Genomic DNA, 22,241 nt, shown 5'->3' with positions numbered 1-22,241 from the left:
CTCTTTTACAAGATTCACAGCATAACCTTCATGAATATTCCAAGACAATATTCAACTTTTTCAAAACAGCATCAGATAAGTATCTCATTTTTGTGACAGTTTAAAATTAAATCAAAATGTTAGCTGATTCTATTAGTTAACCTTTCAGTTTGATACTTTATGTTGACTTTTGTTTTACAGGTCTGATCTTTACACTGTCCCAACACAAGTATTATTATAGTTTTCTTTCTTAGACTTTCCTCTCTACTCTTATTTTTTGGTTCTCTTTCTCTTTATTCTGTAGACTCTTGATTCAGAAATATAGCTGAACTTGCTGCTCTCTTGGATATTCCTTCTTTCTTCATCTTTCTTTCGATGAGTATCTTATTCCTTTCCGCAGTTGCTAGGCAGTTCAGGAGTACCTACTACTCTGATTTAACAAACTAAGGGCCCTGTTTATTAAGCTGTGCTGTAAGCATGCTATCGTTATTAGCACACGCTAAATTTCAGTGAGCGCTAAAAATGCTAGCGCACCTTAGTAAACAGGGCCCTAAAAAAATGAAGTCTAATATCCCTAACCAAATAAATTACTTGCCATACAGAAATGTATCAAATTAATTGTTAGTTTTTGTTCACTAGCTATGAAAAAGAAAAACTAATTTGGTGGTCTTAAGCTAGCCCACCCACTTATATGTGCATCTCTGATATCTTGTATTTTAGTTTCTATTTCTATTACTTTGGCAGGTTTTCTATATATATCTAGAATATGTTTGCTTTTAGTAGGAGCTATCTTGGAAGAAATGGCAAGATAGGGAGACCCATTTTAATTTTTCCATACAGGTCCCATTCAGTTCTAGCTATGCCACTGTTGGGAGTCCACAATAATGCCTAAAATCTTAATTTGCTGAAATAAAGAGAACACAGCTCCATATATAACTATCAGGCTTATTTTCGAAAGTGATCGCCAGCCATCTTCTGACATAAATCGGGAGATGGCTGGCGATCTCTCAAAAGCGGCGAAATCGGTATAATCGAAATCCCCTTTTTTGACACCATCGCCGCTTTCCTGTGGTCGAGCCAGCAAAAGTTCAAGGGGGCGTGTCGGTGGCGTAGTGAAGGCGGGACATAGGCGGGCATGGGCATGGCTACCAGATGGCCAGCTTTCACGGATAATGGAAAAAAAAGCGGCGTTCATCAGTATTTCGCCAGGTTTACTTGGTCCTTTTATTTTCACGACCAAGCCTCAAAAGGTGCCCCAACTGACCAGATGACCACCGGAAGGAATCGGGGATGACCCCCCCTTATTCCCCCAGGTGGTCACCAACCCCTTCCCACACTAAAAAACACAATTATAAACATATTTTGCCAGCCTATATGCCAGCCTCATATGCCGTACCCACCTCCATGACAGCAGAATGTGTTCTATCCTCTGACAGCGTTTCCCTGGTTGTGATGTGGCTCTCGGGTGAGTGAGACACCTTTTCTGTTAGGTGCACTGCAGAGTCACATCAGCAATACATTGTGGTGGGTGTAGGGTAGTGGGCTGTACTCCCATGGTGCTTTCCCCCCTTCTAACTGGGTCAGAGTGTGCCCAGTTTTGTTTCCGGTAGTCCATGAGGTAGTGGCCATTTTTGTAAGCCACTTTTAGATCCCTTTCATGTGTTACCCACGTTAGAGAACTTAGTTATTACCTTGAATGTTGCTGAAAGAGGGCATTGTACACCATTCTGCCAGCTCTGACCTACTGCTAATCTCAGTACCAGGGAGACTGTTTGCCAGTGGGGCACAACCTCTGATCTGCAGTTAATTGTGAGTAAACGTGCTTATTCAAATAAAGGACTTTTTCAAAGAGATTACTACTACTACTACTTAACTTTCTAGAGCGCTACTAGGGTTACGCAGCGCTGTACAAATTAACAAAGAAGGACGGTCCCTGCTCAAAGGAGCTTACAATCTGAAGGACGAAATGTCAAGTTGGGGCAGTCTAGATTTCCTGAGTAGAGGTGTAGTGGTTAGGTGCCGAAGGCGACATTGAAGAAGTGGGCTTTGAGCAATGATTTGAAGATGGGCAGGGAGGGGGCCTGGCGTATGGGCTCAGGGAGTTTAGTCTTCAGGTGTCAACTGGTGTGCCAAGGTTATACAGCAGCAACAAGTCCTAGAGGCCTGCGTGTATGCAGGTCCCTGGAGCACTTTTAGTGGGTACCGCAGTGCACTTAAGGCAGGCGGACCCAGGCCTATCCCCCCTACTTGTAACACTTGTGCTGGTAAATGGGAGCCCTCCAAAACCCACTGTACCCACATGTAGTTGCCCCCTTCAGCCCTAAGAGCTACGATAGTGTTGTACATTTGTGGGTAGTGGGTTTGGGGGGGGGGTTGGGGGGCTCAGCACCCAAAGTAAGGGAGCTATGCATGTGGGAGCTTTTTCTGAAGTTTACCTCACTGACCCCTAGGGTGCCCAGTTGGTCTCCTGGCATGTCAGGGGGACCAGTGCACTACAAATGCTGGCTCCTCCCATGACCAAATGCCTTGGATTTTGCCGGGTTTGAGATGGCTGGCATTTTTTTCCATGATCGCTGAAAAACAAAACCGGCGATCTCAAACCCGGCGAACTCTGGCATTTGGCCGGCCTAAACCGTATTTTCGAAAAAAATGGCCGGCCATCTTTTTTTTTTTTAAATACGGTTCCAACCAGCAGTTGTGGCGCCGCCGCCAAAATAGATCGCCGGCGATCTATTTTGCCGGCGACGTTTGATTATGCCCCTCCACGTGTAAAGGAACATCACGATTGACAAAACAATCAAAGACAATAAGTTCTGATTTGGCTACATTAAGTGACAACTGATTCAGTCATCCAGGAAGCTATTGAGCTCATAAAGTGCTGTAGCTTAACACATACTTCAGAAAACTCAAATTAAAAAAAAAAACCCTGAATGGCATCAATATAGAACCTATACTCAACTTCCAGCTCACGAAACACGTGACATAAAGGAACTAAATATAAATTAAAAAGCAGAATAGAAAGGGTAGAGCCCTGTGGAAGTTACATGACCAGAGGAAGAGCCACAGCACAGTTCAAACCAACCTTAACAATTTGTTGTCTTTCAGAAAGATAAGAAGTAAACCAGCTATGCATTCGGCTCCCAGAACACACACATTTATTCACCTTCTGAAAGAGGGACTAAACATGTACCCCCCCCCCCCCCCCCCCCACCGATATTCAGCTGATGGCAGTGAGTGTTTTGCTGTCCATCACCAGCATTATTCCTGGATATTCAATGCGGGGCCCTGTTTAGGCTTTGGCATTGAATATCGGGGGGGTGGGGGGGGGGGGGGGGGTTGAGCCAGCTAACACATAGCCGGTTAAGTCAATATTTAATCCTTGACCACATAAGCCAGTGTTTCCCAAACTGTGTGCTGCAGCACCCCAGTGTGCCACGGTGAACTCACAGGGGTGCCGTGGGGGAAATGGGAGTTCACACACCAAGCACCATGTGCTACATGCACACGGTACTTAATCCCGGGCCTCATTTCAGGGCCACCCCCTGCAAAGCAACTGCTGCTGTGCTGGAACAAGGAACGCATCCATCCCATGGCCCCCCTCCCGCAATATTCCCTCTACGTGGGTGAGGCAAACTACCAATCACAGCTCAGCCACGTCACAGAGCCTGTTTGGTGCCTAAAAGGGTGATCTTGATTGGGAAGCAAGGAGTGAGGCCCTGGCCCATGTAGGTTACCAGCATGGGCTTGAGCCTCACTCTTGTTTCCCAATCAGGATCGTCCTTTTTGGCGCCACACAGGCTCTGTGACCAATCACAGCTGAGCTGTGATCGGTAACTCGCCTCAGCCACGGTGCCTATTACTGGTGCGGGTTGGATCAGCCAGGAAACCAGCGGTCCTCCATCGGAGAGAGAGAGAACAATTTTGTAGTGCAGTTAAGTGCGCTGTCCAGGCAGCAGGCTACAACAGCAGCACTTCAGCTGCATCTTTCAGGCCTGCCCCTGCAGATCATGTATAGTGCAGACCCCAACCCAGCAGTGGACGAAGCAACCAGTATCCACCTGCCAATAAGCAGCAGGAGCCTGGAGGACTGCCTAGCCCTTTGTGAGACTAGTGGATCTCTTTTACAGCCCAGCGTAGAAAAGAAACTCCAAAACTTCAAAAATATTTTTCTTACTTTGAAAATAGCAAAGTGTTTGGCTCTGTTGTTTGACTTTATATATGACTGTTATGGTTTTTGTTTTTGTTGGAACACTGTACAAATTTTACATGGCCCAGGTTAAAAACCCCCAAAATAAAACAAAACTGACTTAAATTAAAAATAATAAAATGCTTTGGCTTTGTTTAAATTTAGATATGACAGTTTTTTTTAATTTAGATATGATGATTAGGCTTGTTGTTGTTGGAATACGTTATGCTGTGTTACAGAATTGCTTTTGACTTAGGGCTGTCATGCAGTGAGAGGCTGAATATTGGTACTTAACCCAACTCCACCTTGTAATACCCACAAGTTACCCGCATAGGTGTCACTATTGGGGTGCAAATGTTTGTTGCACCCCTTTGCACCCCTAGTGAAAGCTGTATGTGAAAGGTCTGAGTCCCCGGACCTACCTGAATGGTTCAAGTAGGTCCCGGACTCAGTATTTTCCCCAATTCATGAAGGGGGGCTTTGGTGGTGGTCGGGCAGCAGTGATCCCCCAACTGCTGCTTCACGTGCCAGCTCTGCGGTTGTAAATGGTGGCCGTGAACTCTCGTGAGACTACTGTGGGAGGAAACAGGCACCATTTTGATTCTCACAACTGGGGATCGCTGCTGCCCAAGGAAGAGAGGTGCTGCATCGAGTGCAAGGAGGGAGAGGTGTTATACGATGGAAAGGGAGAGGGGGAAAGGCTGCACTTGGATAGGAGGGAAGGGAGAGGGGGAAAGGCTGTACTTGAATAGGAGGGCAGAGATGGGAGAGGGGGAAAGGCTGCACTTGGATAGGAGGGAAGGGAAGGGGGAAAGGGTGCTCTTGGATAGGAGGGAAGGGAGAGGGAAAAGGCTGCACTTGGATAGGAGGGAAGGGAGAGGGGGACAGGCCCAGAGGCGTAGCCATGGGTGTGCCTGGGTGGGCCCAGGCCCATTCACTTAAGCCTGAGGCACACCCAGGAATGGTGCACCCTGACCACCAATGATCTTTTCCCTCCACTCCCACCCCGTCCCATGGATCTGGCACTTCTCTTTTTTCCTCTCTGCTTCTTCTGGCGGTGCTTCCAACTTACAGCATTGTCGCTACCCGACAGAGATTCACAAACACACAGGCTGGCTTCGGTGTTCTCTCTGCCACATCACACCCTCTCTGATGCAACATCCTATTTAGGATAGGACGTGGCAGAGGGAACTCCAGAGCTACTGCGAGCCTGTGCTTGTGTGAATCACTGCTGGGTAGTGCCAATTCTGAAAGTTGCAAACACTGCAGCAGAAGCAGGGAGTAAAAAAGTACAGAGGTGCCAGACCAGGGACTGGAGGCGGGAAAGGGAGAACAGTGCTGGACTGGTTGGGGGAGGGGGGGGGTTGCTGGAGGGGATGGGAGAAAAGTGTTGGACCGGGGGGGGGGGCACTGGAGGGAAGGGAGAAAAGTACTGGACCCCTGGGGCGGGGGTGCTGGAGGGAAGGGAGAGAGGGGTGGGGCGAGACAATGAAAGCAGAGATGGAGAGAACGCAAGAGGAGACTGTGTGTGAATAGCCGAATATATTGTAATATTATGGAATAGTCTGATATATGGCTTAGGAAAATTTAGTGAAGCCAGTCCATTATTAATAAAGTTGCATGGTTAAGAGTTGAATCCCAAATTCAGTTTAAAATAGCCTGTCAAGTGCATAAATGTGTTTATGGTGTGAATGAGAGGGGTGAGAGAGAGAGAGAGAGAGAGAAATGTTGCACATAGGGGTGAAGGGGAGGAACAGATGGTGCATGGGGAAATAGGGAGAAACGTTGGACATGACAAAAGGAAATGTATTTCTGTTTTTATTTCTCCAGTGTTGTAGAATATGTTAAGTTTAACTTCTTGGGGTTCTCAATTCAATTTTTGTGTAAATATTTTAATTTCTAATTTGTGATCCTTTGATCTGTATTTGGTGAAGGTCTGTCGATGTGATAGTATTAGCAGGTGGGGAAATTGGAAGGGAGGCAGGGAGGAGAGGGGATCAGAGAAGGTACCCTCCTTTATTTTCTGACCTGGGTCATAGCATGTCTAACACTGGCCCTGACCTTGTTATATAACTGGTGGGGATCCCCAAGCATCCCCAGCTGAGAACCTCCTTCAAAGGCAATCAGAATTCCCTTCTTCCAAACTCTCCAGTCGGTGACAGCATCCTTGAGCCACTGACAGCTAAGTATGCATGTGGTGCTGGCATTAGTGGCTTAGGGACATTGCTGTTGCCTACCAAGCTTGGTAGAAAGGAGTTCTGGCTGCCTTCAGAGAAAGTCTTCAGCTAACAGAACTTGAGGATCCTCATTAGCTAAAGTATTTATATTTTGAGTTGGAGGTATGGCGGGGCAGAGATAATTTTGTGCCCTCCCACTTTAGGCTCAGGCCCACCCAAAATTGGCTATCTGGCTACTCCACTGGAAAGGCTGCACTTGGATAGGAGGGAAGAGAGAGGGGGAAAGGCTGCACTTGAATAGGAGGGAAGGGAAAGTGGGAAAGGCTACATATGAATGGAAGAGAATGGAGGGGGAATTCCTGCACTTGGATAGGAAGGCAGTGAAGGGAGGGAAGGCTGTATGTGAATGGAAGGGAGGGGGGAAATGTACATGGATGGAAGGGAAGGGAGGGGAGGGGAGGGGGGAAAGACTTCATTTGGATAGGAGGGCCCTCAACTTTCCAACAAACTCCATAATACCCAACCCTCAGTTCCTAGTCCTATACCTACTAAAACCATATAGACCAGCCCCATCAGTTAAGTCCTTTTGTTTTAGTTTGGGTTGCTTGTTGACAGTAGGCATGCGGCTGAATTCTGTTCAGCAGCATGCCTGCTGTCAATAGTTTCTCAATAGTTTCACATGCAAATCGAATAACCCATTACCATAGTCTAAGTTAAACTGGAATTACAGCATATATAATAGATGTAAATTAGGATGATTGTAGAACAGTGAGCTATTTCAAAATGATGAAGAGTATTTCTTAACCAAGGCTGGTATCTGTGGCCTAAATGAAAGTCTGGAGTCGGTACAAATTCCTTGAATGTGAACCCTATTTCTAATAGCTCTCATTCAAAAAGGCTCTTTGGACTGGGAAATGTATCCTTCCTTATCCAGAATGCATCTGTTTTTTTATTTTAATTCATATTGTTTATTTGTAATTAAGAAACTACTTCTGCTAAACAATCATTTAGCTGATTTAAGATAGATTCTCAATATACACTTGTATATCTGAAAGCAGTGGCATGGCCAGATCTAGTATTTTGAGTGGGCCTAACCATCTCCTCAGCCTCAGCCCGTCCTCCTGAGCATCCAACATCTCTCCCTCTCTACCTAATCCTCCACCCTTGGATCACTTCCCATTTCTCTGAACCCCCTATTCCTCCCTGATTTACCATACAGGCGTCCCCAGAGGCCACAGCGATTCATTTTTGCTGCCTGCTTCCCTCTGCCAAGTCCCGCAAGTGAAGAAACAGGAAGTGATGTCAGCGAGGGTGGGATGCGGCAGAGGGGCTGGCACAGGCAGCAAAAATGAATCACTACAGCCGCTAAGGACGTCTCAAAGGTACACTGGGGAGGGAGTTCAGAGACAGGGGCAGCGACTGGCCACCAGCAGAGGACAGAGAGGGGAGTGTGATGCTGTTGCTAGGTAGGCCTGTGTCCACCCAGTCTCATCCATAGCTATGACAGTGGTATGTTGCTGGTGAATAGATAGTTGCTGATTCCACATTCCCAACAAATAGTAGGGACTGGGAAAAATTATAAATTAAATAAAAGAGAGTTGAGATGTGTGTGTGGATGTCACACAAAGAGTTGAGTTTTTATTGAAATTCACAAACTCTAACCAAAAAAGATTCCATCAACTAACAGCCAGCCCAGAACTAATACACCTTTTGTTGTCTGTTTGTGTAGCAGAATATCATAGCTAATGGTGACAAATGTTACCCTGAAGTTGAGTAAAAGAGGGGCAGAATTGGCCACCTGTCTTAATTCTGATCAACAATCATCAACCATACTGTTTCTGTGCTGTCAAACATCTGAAGCTCAGACTGGTACACATTCAAGTTGTTCAATTTATCTACATATTTGTGATGGAGAAGACTTGCTGCCTTCTCTACCAACTTACCTACTGTAAAACAGGCAGGTAGCTCTTCAGTAAGGCAGAGACCAATGGGGGATTCCTCTCAAAGTGGCCTTATAACACTTGCTTCAAGTCTTGTGGAATAATCCCTCCTTTAAATTATTTGTAATTAACACTAATGATTTCAGAAAACACTCATTCCCCAATTTAATTAAATGTGAAGTGTATGAGTCTACCCTAGACATTGCAATTCTTATTTCACTACCAAATCATTCATTGATATCATCATTTATCATTGGTTAACTGTACAGCGCTGCGTAACCCTAGTAGCACTTTAGAAATGTTAAATAGTAGTAGTAATAGTAGTAGTAGTTAAACTGCATTATAGGTCACTGCTGGTCTGTCTTTCCCTCGGTCTGCCAGGATCTCTTTTCCTGTAAGTCATTTCTCATTCACAAATGACATATTTAATTCTTTTCTTATACCTTCATTCCTAATTCCATATTATCCATTACATCCTTTAACTGATTTTACAGAATGCCATTTCTGCTCCCTGAATTCTGCTAGTATCTTAATGATGCACAGCCTATGTTTCAGCTCTACAGAAAAGTGTTGTTGCCAACAAATCTTTACAGAATTGAAGTTGTTTTTCTCTTCTATCATTCCCCTTTAGGGACCCTTTTATTAAAGTGCATTAATTAACACATGTATGAAAGCGTGCTACCTGTTATTGCAAGGAGAGAGACAAATGAAGATATGTGCTATGCACTAAGGGGCCCTTTTACTAAAGCTTAGTATGTGCTAACAGAGATTAGCATGAGTTAAGTGCCACGTAGCCTAGAGGTATAAAATAGGATGTGCAGCATTTAGTGCGCTCTGTCCGTTACCATACACTAAACTTTAGTAAAAGGACCCCTAAGGTGCTAATATATATCAATTATGCCTTTTAAAAATAAGAATGTACTATAATGAACTAATTTGGATTGTAACAGAGGGGAAGGGAATCAATGAATCCAGCAGAGATGAATGATATTTGAAGACGGAGACGGCCTTAAAATGGAAAGGGGGCGAGGGGAGGAGATTATAGAGAAATGAGAGATAAGGGAGTGATAGGACTTCATGCTATTTATTTTTATTTATTTATTTATTTATTCATTTATGTGCCATCCAAATATTAGGCAGATCACAATAAAACATCCATAAAAACTTTACATATACACAACAGTAAAATTAACATCAAACAAAAAGTAAACTGAAAAGCTGTCCCACTCACACCAGAGGATATGCTAACAGAAACAGATAGGTTTTCAACAGCCTCTTAAACTGGGTCACATTCATGGCCAGATGTAAGTACCCTGGCAAACTATCCCATAAACGTGGTCCCGCAATAGAAAATGCAGCTGCCCTTGTCTCTGATTAATGCACTTTCCCCAGATTTACAATTTCCAAATATTTCGTATCCACTGAACACAAAGCACGCACCACTTGATACACATTCAAAATCTGTGAACAATACCAGGGATCTGTCTTATTAATAGCCTGGTATATGAGAGTCAAAACTTTGAATGAAATCCTACTAGGCACTGGCAGCCAATGAAGCCAATGGAGGTATGTGCATGTACCTACAGATTCCAGTAATCAAACATGCTGCAGCACGTTGAATGGCCTGCAAAGCCTTGCAGCGAGCAACGGAAACCATCAGGTACAATGCATTGCAATAATCCGACTTACTGAGCACTAAACTGTATACCAGGGATATTCAGACTTATTTGTCAATTTCTCATGCAAAGGAGCTAGCTTATCTAAGATCCCTGTTACTGTTATATCCCAAGTAAAGAGCATTCCTTGTATATTTAAGACATTAAAATCTAAAGCTTCTGTAACTTCAATCCGGAATATATCTGTTTTCAGATACTTATGAGATAAAACTTTCCTTTCAAAGTTTCCATTACTCTTAATAACATTTAAATTTTCAAGTACTCAGATATCAAATGTAGCCAAATAATGATCGGTCCATATCATAGATTCCCAAGATATACTACCAACAAGGGTTCAGTACCGTTATTATTAGAATATTGAATTATATCTAATGTATGACCTTTATTATGGGTCACAGTAAATAGAGCAAAGCTGTAAATTTAATGATTGTAAAAATTCCTTAAAAGAATGAACTGATAAATCAAATCATTTTCTAAATGAAGATTCAAATCTCCTAACAAAATCAGTCTATCAAACATTGTCAAATATTGACTAATAGCTTCAGTTACTTTCTTATGAACCAAATTCCAATTTCCAGGTGGTCTGTAGAGTAAGTGAAAACCCATAGTTTTCTTGCCATTATTATTTAAAAACTGACAAATCATATATTCCAAATCCTTCTTCAGTCCATTATCTACAAGTTTAAAATTGTAAAAATCCTTATATATTAATGCTAACCCTCCTCTCTTCTTGTCTGATCTATTAAATGGATAATTCTATAACCAGCAGAGAAATTGATAAGATTAATGGAGAATTTAAATCAGGAAGCCATGTTTCAGTAATCAGGATCACTCCAGGTTGTCTTTCCCTAATCAAATCCCCAACCAAGGGCCCTGTTTACTAAGCTGTGCTGTAGGCGCACTAGCATTTCTAGCATGTGCTAAAAATTAGCACATGCTAATGCTACAGTGGAGTGGAGGAGTGGCCTAGTGGTTAGAGCACTGGTCTTGCAATCCAGAGGTGGCCAGTTCAAATCCCACTGCTGCTCCTTGTGATCTTGGGCAAGTCACTTAACTCTCCATTGCCTCAGGTACAAACTAAGATTGTGAGCCTTCCTGGGACAGAGAAATATCCAGTGTACCTGAATGTAACTCACCTTGAGCTACAACTGAAAAAGGTGTGAGCAAAATGGAAATAAAAAAATAAACTCTGAACTACAATCCTAAGGTCATAACCTGCCACCATCAGTTTCAGTCTGCTCAGCAGATGGAGCTGGTAAAAAGACAAACATAACACCTGTCTTATCTGCTCTTGAATACATATTCTCAAACTCTTCACACATTTTTTCACCAGAAGTCATATACCCAGAGCCCCAACCTTCCTTGGCACCTCTCAATCTATACATCAGCCCTGCTTTTAATGCTTTTAGATGTATTATATAAACCACAGATTTTAAAAAAAGAGAGGTTATGCTGGTTTTGAAAGCAGCTGGGAATCAAACATCCTTTCTTTCCGCTAATGAGAAATTGGCCAGTCATGATGTGTGGAAGGTGTAACCTGGCAATGAGTAGGAGGCTCAAAGGGTGTAGTGTATATAAACCAGGCAGGTGTATGTTTCAGGAATACACACACCCAAGGAGGATGAAGGAGCTTCTGGTATACCTCCTACTGCTCCTAGCAGGTGAGTCATTATCATCTTTGCTTTCCCAAAATCCAATGTCTGTTTCAAACTGGTTTGGGGAAAGAGCATTTTTTTTTCTGAAACAACTTACAGCCCTGGAACTGTACTAGCTCTGTGTCTGAAGGATATTTTCTTCTTCTTCTTTTTATATCTAAAATCTACACTCATTATTAGTAATTTTACAGAAGAGTGATAAAGGAGAAGTCTTGCCACTTATTCTGTATGTGAAATCTTGGGATAAGTTACTTTGGGCAAGATGTACAAAAGGGATCTTCCAATTTGGGGGGGGGGGGCTATGTGCTAAAGGTTTTCTATCATTTGTGTCGGGGAGGGGGGGGATATGATACATTTATTCCTGTCTTTCATTTTTATTCTCTGGCTCTGACATTGATTTTGTGACCCTAGGTAAGTTTCATTATCATCCTTTGCCTCTGGGATCCAGTTAAATGCAGGTCTGGCCATTATGGGGGAAATTTTATAAAACATTTTCCATGTAGAAAATTGCTATTTAAAATTGCATAGGTGTGTACACAAATATAAAGTGGGAGTATAGCAACACAGTACCTACTGTTACTTGATATACATATAGACATGTCCAGGGGTGTAGCTTGACTGGAGTTGTGATATTCACAAATGCTTAATATAGTACACCTCTATATACATAGGGGCCGATATTCAGCTTCAACTCTGCTGCCTGTTTTCTTTGTCAAGCTCATAAACTTGATCATGCCACCCCTCTTCTAATTAATAAGTACATAAGTATTGCTATACTGGGACAGACCGAAGGCCAGCATCCTCCCAGCATCCTGTTTCCAACAGTAGCCAAACCAGGTTATAAGTACCTGGCAAGATCCCAAAATAGTACAATACATTTTATGCTGCTTATCCTAGAAATAACAAAAAATATACACAGAGTGTATAAATGCAAATGGAATAACCACAAGGGCTATAACAATAGACTAAGGCGAGGTAGAGTCTCATATATTATACACGATAGTATTTATCTCACTTATCAAGTGAATCGCTTGTTCGTGTTTGTTTCTTAATCATTGACTCAGCCTCCACCATCCATCGCACATAGTTTTCTGAGGCAGTTATCGGATTTGGTGGCACTCCCCCTTGACAAAGTGAATACGAAACGGGGACCTGTCGGGGTTTAAGAGCGCACCAACCTGCCTAAGATAAGTGCTGTGTGTACTATAGTATTGAGGGTGTTGCAAAAGTCAAAAAGCTATTAGCCACACATGATTGTGTTAATGGATTTAGGATGGTGGAGGCTGAGTCAATGATTAAGAAACAAACACGAACAAGCGATTCACTTGATAAGTGAGATAAATACTATCGTGTATAATATGTGAGACTCTACCTTGCCTTAGTTTATTGTTATAGCCCTTGTGGTTATTCCATTTGCATTTATACACTCTGTGTATATTTTTTTGTTATTTTGTGCAATCAGACAGAGTGACGGTCTGCAATTGTTTGACAGTATCCTAGAAATAAGCAGTGGATTTTCCTCAAGTCCATTTTAATAATGGTCTATGGACTTTTCCTTTAGCAAGCCATCCAAACCTTTTTTTAAAACCCTGCTAAGCTAACTGCTTTTACTACATTCTCTGGCAATGAATTCCAGAGTTTAATTACACGTTGAGTGAAGAAATATTTTCTCCAGTTTGTTTTAAATTACACTGGCAGCCAATTCACTACTGTATATGGGTTTCAACATTTTTTTGCCTTACTCACAAGATGTACCACCTAGACTCTCCATTATATTTATCTTCTCTGATCATTCTATGTACTCCAGGTTGTTCATACAGATCTTTTGATGCTCAATGCCTTGATTTGCCTGCTTCAAGAAAGGCTCACCCTAAATCTACTAGGAACTCTGCCTTCTTTCTTCTAGCATCCAAGCTGTGGAATTACTTTCCAACTTGTATTCAATCTGAACTCTCCTTTACAATATTTAAGTCCTATCTTAAAACCTATTTTTTCAAACTGTCATATGGTGTCCCCACTCCCTGTTACTGGATGTAACTGAGGTACCTGTCTACTGGAACAGTTTTCTGAGTACCTCCTGTTGAATAACTGTGATCTCTCCTTTGACTAATGTCTTTCCTTTTCAATACTATATTTGTTATTGTTTTTATTTCATTTGTGAACCACTTTGACCTGTCTGCCAGAAAAAGTGGTAAAGCAAGTACATATAATAAACATAAACCAAAACCTAAACTAACCAGATAATGCTTCTGAATATTTCCTCTGATCACTTTGGCACTATCCGAACATTCAGGCAGTCTGGAGCAGAGCAGGAGGTTATCCGTTAGCAGCCATATTCAGACCACCAACCAGAAAACAAACCAGATAGGACAGTAAAAAGGCTGTTCTAACTTGATCCACATAGTTATCCAGTCAGTAGTGTGAATATGGCTGCTAAGTGGACAGCATTTCCAGGTTGCCACTGAAACTAGATATTTAGCATTGGTAGCCAGGTATTGGCACTGAACGTCTAGTTTTATTTTAACCATGGTGACCAGCATTTTGCTTAAATGCTGTTCATCATGGTTCAGTATTGGCCAGTTAGAGTACACATATATTTACACCTGCCCTGGAGCAAGCATAAATTTTTTCTAAGAAGATTTGTGTGCTGCTGGGGATAGGCTTCCTGAACTGTTTTATTTTAATTGCTTAGACTGTTATAGATTTACGCCTGTGTTTACAAAGGCGTGCTATAGGCGCGTTAGCATTTTTAACGCGTGTTAAATGCTAACATGCGTCAAATGCTAATATGCCTATAGGAATGTATTTGCGTCCTAGCATTTACCCAAGCAACAAAGGACTCAAATGCAAATCCATCTATGCAACCAGCTTTTCCTATTTAAGGGCACAACTATGGAACGCACTGCCAAAAGCAGTAAAAACTACGCTTGACCATCTAGACTTCCAGAAAGCACTAAAGACAGACCTGTTGAGAAGAGCATACCCCACCGTCTCAACATAAAATACCTGGACACCTACATCACAATGAAACCAAAGACCTTAATGAACATTACCTGACTCTTCCTCCCCTCTCCCTCTCTAAGACTCCCCAGTCCAACCCTCATATATGTACTTCATTCCACCACAATATCACTTTGTATTATTCACACCATGTATTTGTTCATACCGGAATCGGCTATCGCCGTTAACGGTAATATGTAAGCCACATTGAGCCTGCAAATAGGTGGGAAAATGTGGGATACAAATGTAACAAATAAATTTAATGTGCCTTCAATTTATAGGTGCGTTAAAAACACTAACGCGCCTTAGTAAACATACCCCTTAGTGTGATTATTTATTCTCCTACAGTCTTTATAAAATAAGCATAAAATATGCACAATTTAGAAATTTTAATAGGCACATTTTATAAAATTACCACATGGGCATATTTTTATAAGGAACTTGACAGTGTAGAACAATTGCCCTGGGTATACACATGTACAATAGATACACAGAAATCACAGCACTTAATTTTATCTAATATACATATAGACTTTCCCAAAGATGGAGAATAAGCTGAGCAGGGGTGAGATCAGCCCTTATATGCCTGCAAATCTCTGTCATGAATATTCATTGTGGATATCCTGAAAACTTGACTGGGATGCTTCCAGGACCAGGTTTGGGAAACACTGGCGCATATGTTACAAAATACCTGCACTAGGGATGTGTATTTGTTAGCAGACCTTTAAAAATTAACTGCATGTAAATTAATTCAAGGCACGTTAACCTATGTGCATATCAAAAAGTTCTAAAGCACAGTTTTATTAAAACAAATGTTTGTAATAACCCCCAAAGAGCCCTAAAATTGGGAAAAATTACCCAAAGCCCCAAACCAAAACAAACTTCAGCACATCTGTAACACAAAGCTATTCTCACAGACTTACACCTATCCTAGAGGAAGTGGGAGTTCATGGGGAGCTTTTGAGAATCTATTTTATAAAGATGCGTTTACAAAAAAGGCATAATGTATATGCATATGTGCCTCAACGGCCTGTGTGCCCTGTAATAAAATTACTTTATGAGGACCATTTCCAAAGTCATTTAGTCGTGCAAGATGGCTTGCCTAAATATTGCCTTCCTAGGGCAAGGTAAAATAGCCATTATAGTAAGAAAATAAAAATTCACAAAGCAAAAGAGACGATTTACATCTATTGAATTCTATATAGGTCGCAAAAATATGGCAGCCCGAATTTGGATGTTTATCCCAGATGTTCGCAGAAACTAATTAGTCAATTAGGTGCTCACAATCAATTATTGGAGTTAATTGGAACTTAGCACTAATTAGGACTTAGGTGTGGATCTGCCTATGTGCTATTCTATACCTAAGTGCCTAAGGGGTCCATTTTCTAAGGTGCACTGAAAAATGGCCTGCAGTAGTGTAGGAGCGTGTTTTGGGCATGCGCAGAATCATTTTTCAGCGCACCTGAAAAAAATACCTTTTTTAAACTTTTTGTTGAAAATGGACGCGTGGCAAAATGAAAATTGCCGCACATCCATTTTGGGTCTGAGACCTTTAGCAGTAACTGGGCGGTAATGACCTATGCGCGTCAAATGCCACTTGGCACGCATCCAATATACGTGTCCGAAAATAAAAATTATTTTTTGGATGAGCGTATTGGACATGCACCAAAAATGAAATTACCGCAAAAGCCACTTGATAGCCAGGCAATAACTCCATTTTGGCATGCGTTGGGTGCGCATAGATGCTTACGTGGCTTAGTAAAAGGGCCCCTAAATTTCATAGTGTACAAATCAAAAAGGAGTGTGGCTATGGAGGGGCATGGGCGAGTCAGAGGTATTGTACAAATTAGGCGCAATGTTATAGAATACTTGGATTTCCGCGCCCAACTGCCATCAGTTGGCTGCAAGGATTTACACCAGGTTTCAACAAGCATAAGTCCTCATGCTAAACACTATTCTATAAATTTTAGCAGCAATTAGCACGGAGTTTAACAGCACTTTAATCTGGGTGCCATTTACTGAATATGGCCCATAATATAAATTACTACGGCCAGTATGCAAGTGAATTTTACGGTGTCCTTGCTTAATTCTGTGTCAGCTTCCTGGTGGTGTCTGGGCAAAGCCTGTATTCATGAGGACACAAGCCAGGAATGTTAATTATTTTTCTTTTCCTGTTTTCATAGCATCCTGCGCTTGTGATTCAAGTAGGATCACATGTACTTGTTCCTTCAAGAGCATTACCCAGCAATACCACAGACAGTGCTTAGAAATTTTGACTAATGAATATTCCTCTGCTATGGATGCCTTGGAATTCAATGCAATGTAAATAAACAGAGGGAAGAGAGAGAGAGAGAGATGTTACAGTGGAGTCTCATTTCTGGCATCACTGGCCTCGGGCTCTGTGATGCAATGCACCTAATTTAATCATTCTAGCATCCATAATTTTACTTCCCACTGACTTACTCTATGATTTTTTTTTTCCTCATCTCAGTTACATGATCTGGTTTCACCAGCAGGGCTGTTCCTGGGTGTTCCTGGGCTCCAGGGCTGTTCCTGCAAAGGGAGGTGCGATGAGGCAAGATTGAGTATACCCATAAAGTAAATCATAATTAATGATTTACTCTGGGTTGATTCAGCTTCTCTTCCCTTCCCCCACACATAAATATTATCTGTTCTGCAATCACTTCTTTGTGTTAGGCACCTGTAAATACTGACAGTAAACTGCCTCTATTATTAGTGCCCACTGTAGTGCTCTTTCCTTCTTCCCAGCCTGCTATTATTAAGGACTCATCATGCGGATCCAATCCATTTTCCTCTGGATGTCATCACACAGAGCTTCCTTCCTCCTTTAGCTCTCAACAAGGAGTCATCATGCACCTCTTTACTGCCAATGGGGTCAATGAGGTGAAAGATTGTGTCAGCACTTCATCTAATTTGAACATTCAGTGGTGCTATCTGTTAACTAGTGCCACTGAACATACCATGCAGGCCCTTATTCATTTAAAGTTAGTCCTGATATTGAGTAGATCTAATTCTGATCAAATAACTCATATTTAATGGCTGACTATCACTGCTAAAAGGGCAATTTTATAAAATGCGCTTCCACACTTAGCACCAGTTAAATGCGTGGTTATAGAATAAGAGCTATTTGCAGGCATGTGCTTGTGCATTTGTGAGTAAAGGGCCCTTATGCTATCTGTGCGCTATTAGCACACAGTTGGAAGGTAGGCATTCACATGGGGAGGGGGGTCATTTCGGTGCATTCGCTTACATAGATACTAAAGAAGGGCAGCCAGAAAATTTACATTTCATGTCACTTCTTGTGTTGTTTGGAAGAATTTCCATTTTATTTAACCCCCCTTCTGTTGTCACAGGAAATGACACAAAATGAAAATATTCTGGCCTCCTTCCTATGACCCCACAACACTCCCATGTGATCCAAGGACCTCCTTTGGGCCAATCTCACCCCGGCTACCCCTGCCAACTTCCCCTTCTCATGGGACCCCTTCACTCTGTGTAAACCCCTTGAGCATACCTCAATCCCTTGTGGTCATCTTTGGGGCAGAAATGATGCCCATTCACTTCTGTTTGTGGCCGTGTCCAATATGTCAGTCATGACCTTTCACCTTAGTTTCACCTATAAGGGGTAGGGAGATTCTTGGGAGGGCACAAAGCTGTTGAAGGGGGCTCTTCTGGAAAAGGGTCAGGATGGAGGATACTCATGGGAAATTTTTGGGAGGGAAGGAAGTGATTGTAGTGCTTTGGAGGAGATGATATTGGGGGGTTTTGGGAGGAGGAGTCCTCTTAAAAAAAACAACCCCAATATTCAGCCAGTTCAATCCTATCTACCCAGTTAACTTTATCCTGGCACCAACTGAATATCATAAAAAAACCCCAAAAAGAGGTAAAAAATATTCCCATCTCATGAATACTGATACTACAAAAAGTAATGGGAAAACAAAAAAAACTCCAAAAGAACAGATCCAAAATAACCCAACTACTGCATACATTTTTTTTATATTTATAAATTTATTTAAATAGGCCATCAGATATCATAGAAAGAAACCAGTTCAAAATGACTTTCTATAGGAATATTCCTTTAGTATGTCAAGACCTACAACTCCTTAGAAGGTCTGGACATGCTAAAGGACTATTCCTATAGAAAGTCCTTTTGATTTGGTTTCATTCTATGGATCTCTGTTGCCCTCTTTTAAAAATATATAAACTTTGTTAAACAGCTGAATTTTTCCAGTACATGGATAAGTGCCATCTCTTCCCTGGCTCTGCTCCTGGCCTACCCTGGTACTGCTTGGATAGTGACATGGTAGGCGGAGGAAATATTCAGTGGCACTAGCCATTGAATATTCCCTTAGGGCATGGTTAGCATGATTCAACCAAGCAGGAGCTTCTCACTGACTTTTCCTTTTGCGTTCACAGGTCTGGACCATGGAGCAACCGAGATGGGTAAGAAGCTTTTGTTTATGTTGTTGTTTTTTGTTTTGTTTATTTGTTACTAGTAAAAAGGCCCATTTCTGTTAGAAATGAAACGGGCGCTAGCAAGGTTTTCCTTGGAGTGTATGTTTCAGAAAGAGCGTGTGTGAGAGATGGAGCGTGTGTGTCAGAGAGAGAATGTGAGAGAGAGAGACAGACAGAGTGTATGTGTTTGTGCGAGAGAGAGAGTGTGTGAGAGACAGTGTTTGTGTTTCTGTGTGACACTGTGTGAGAGAGAGGGACAAAGACAGTGAGTGTATGAGAGTGTATGTTGCAGACAGAGAATGAGTGACTGCGTGTGTGGTGTGAGGAACCCCCTCACCCCCTCCCTCTCCCCTGCCCCCTTGCAGCCAGGCATGTGCAGCGACCCTCCTCTCCCCGTGTTCCCCCTGCAGCCACCCATGTCCAGCATCCCCCTGCAGCCACCCATGCCCATCAACCCTCCTCTCCCCCTGCTGCGTCCTTCCTGTTTCCCCTGCTCCCCCTCCAGCCACCCATGTGGTCTCAGGCCCCCCCCCCCTCAGCATCCCTCCTGTCCCCCTGCAGGCACGCATGTGCAGCGTCCCTCCTCTCTCCCCTGTCCCCCCTGCAGCCAGCCATGTCCAGCGACCCTTCCGTTCCTCTGCCCCCCCTGCAGCTACCCATGTCCAGCGACCCTCCTCTCCTATGCAGCCACCCATGTCTGAGGACACTCCTCTCCTTTTTCCCTGTTCCTCCCCTGTGGCCAGCCATGTCTATCGACCCACCTGTCCCCCCTGATGACCACCAACCCTTCTGTCCCCCTGCCCGCCCTGCAGTGTCCGTCCTGTATCCCCTGTCTCCCTTGCAGGCACCCATGTGGTGTGTGGAGCCCCACCCCTATCTCCCTGTTCCCTGCCCTCCCTGCAGCCACCCATGTGCAGCGACCCTCCCCTCCCCTCCCCCTGCTTCCTTCCAGCCACCCATGTCCAGCGAGACCCCCCCACCATGGCACATCACCAAGCCCCTCCCCCCTCATCAACCCCCTCGCCACCCGCAACCGCTAATACAAACTGTGTCCGGCGGCTGCTGCTTCTGCTATTCAGCAGCAGCAGCCCGTACATAAAGAAAACCAAAAAAAAAAAAATCCTCCTAAAACGCACCTCCGTTGAGAAGCATCTCACATTGGCTGAAGTCTCAGCATGCGCTCCTCCTCTCCCCTCTGATGTTTCGGCGTTTCTCCGGGGTCTTCCGGCAGGGGCACTGACGTTGAGGGGGAGAGGAGGAGCGGCTGCAGAGACGTCAGCCAATGTGAGATGGTTCTCCACGGAGGTGCGTTTTAGGAGGTTGTTTTTTTGTTTGTTTTCTTTATGTACGGGCTGCTGCTGCTGAATAGAAGCAGCAGCAGCCACCGGACAGAGTTTGTATTAGCGGTCGTGGGTGGCGAGGCGGTCGATATGGGGGGGGAGGGGCTTGGTGAAGTGGCGGGGGAGGGGTTGGGTGATGCGGCGAGGAGGGAAGGGGGGTAGGGGCTTTCTGATGCCCTGTTGCACGGGTTGTTGTGGTGATGCGGCGGGGGGGCACTTAGAGGTGCACCGTCGAGGCTGTTTGTGTGTGTGTGTGTTTGTGTGTGTGTTTGTATGTGTTTGTGTGTATGTGTTTGTATGTGTGTGTTTGTGTGTTTTTTTGTGTGTGTGTGTGTATTTGTGTGTGTGTGTGTTTGTGTTTCTGTGTGTGTGCATTTGTGTGTGTGTGTGTTTATGTGTGTGTGTTTGTGTGTGCATTTGTGTGTGCATTTGCGTTTGTGTTTATGTGTGTGTGTGTGTTTGCGTGTGTTTGTGCGTTTGTGTGTGTGCATTTGTGTTTGCGTTTGCGTGTGTGTTTGTGTGTGTGTGTGTTTGCGTGTGTGTGTGTATTTATGTGTGTGTTTGTGTGCGTGTTTGCGTTTGTGTTTGTGTGTGTTTGCGTTTGTGTGTGTGTTTATGTGTGTGTGTGTTTGTGTGTGTGTGTGTGTTTGCGTTTGTTTGTGTGTTTGTGTGTGTGTTTATGTGTGTGTACGTTTGTATACATTTGTGTGTGTGTTTATATGTGTATGTTTATGTGTGTGTGTGTTTATGTGTGTGTGTTTGCATGTGTGTGTGTGTGTGTTTGTGTGTGTGCGATTGTGTGTGTGTATGTGTGTGTGTGTTTATGTGTGTGTGCGATTGTGTGTGTGTTTATGTGTGTGTGTTTGCATGTGTGTGTGTGTGTGTGTTTGCGATTGTGTGTGTGTTTATGTGTGTGTGTGCGTTTGTGTGTGTGTTTATGTGTGTGTTTGAGTTTGTGTGTTTATGTGTGTGTATGTGCTTGTGTGTGTGTTTGTGTGTGTGTGGGGGGGGTTGCGGGTGGCTTTTGTGGTCGTGTGGTTGGGGAGTTTGCCAGCAGTCTGTAGGCAGGGGGAGGAGTACGGAAACACTCCCCCTGCCTGGGTCATTGTTTGTTGGAGGGGGTTGCCATTTGGTAGGGGTGCCTTTATGGATTCCTTTACTCTCTATGTTCCGCCCTCGAGGGCGTGGCAGGGAGACATGGTGAGTTGGATGGCTTCACCACCATGAACTTACGAACTGTTTAGGGATTTTGCAGATGGCTTCAGCAGGTTGTCTTCAGAATGTTGAGGTAGCGTTTTATGTACAGATGGGGCGTGGCTGAGGGCGGGTCTATGAGTGAGGGTGACTGGTCCTAGCCTATGAAGACTACAGGATTTTTGTGCTTCTCTGCCTTGGAGTGAGCTTCAGAACGTTCAAGGTGGGATTTATTAATATAGATGGTTTTAAAAATCATCATTTTTTACAGGGCATTGAACGTTTCTAAAATATACATATGAAGTGGCCTTCTCTTTCCTGTATCAGAGCAATATATCCACCTGCCTTGCCTACTAATGGTGAGGGCGCGGGATCTAAATCCCGAGTCTCATCACTACCTTGACACTTAGCATAAAAAACATTGTATGAAAACATTAATATATGATTGTGTGAAAACATTAATATATGTATAGTTGGTAAATGCCTTAAAAGGAAGAATATGCCTCAAGCTCCCTTTTGTGGCAGGCGATCTGAACTGTAGCCAAAGTAACAGCTTGGCTAGTTTACTTTCAGTTCATCTGAAGAGCTACTATTACTACTACTACTACTACTTAACAT

General features: G+C 43.3%; 1 protein-coding gene across 1 annotated transcript in view; it reads left to right on the top strand.

Moving 5' to 3' along the window:
- The first annotated feature begins 11,580 nt into the window (after positions 1-11,580).
- The window catches only part of PRSS53 (serine protease 53), a 104,538-nt gene continuing 93,877 nt past the window's right edge, over positions 11,581-22,241 (top strand). Inside the window, exons 1-2 of the mRNA XM_030209969.1 lie at positions 11,581-11,619; positions 19,051-19,077. Of these exons, the coding sequence (XP_030065829.1) occupies positions 19,074-19,077 (4 nt within the window). The 5' untranslated portion in view covers positions 11,581-11,619; positions 19,051-19,073. The remainder of the gene's footprint in view (positions 11,620-19,050; positions 19,078-22,241) is intronic.

Source organism: Microcaecilia unicolor, chromosome 7, assembly GCF_901765095.1.
Source record: "Microcaecilia unicolor chromosome 7, aMicUni1.1, whole genome shotgun sequence".
Classification (NCBI taxonomy): Eukaryota; Metazoa; Chordata; class Amphibia; order Gymnophiona; family Siphonopidae; genus Microcaecilia; species Microcaecilia unicolor.
This window is presented reverse-complemented; position numbering and strand designations above follow the sequence as displayed.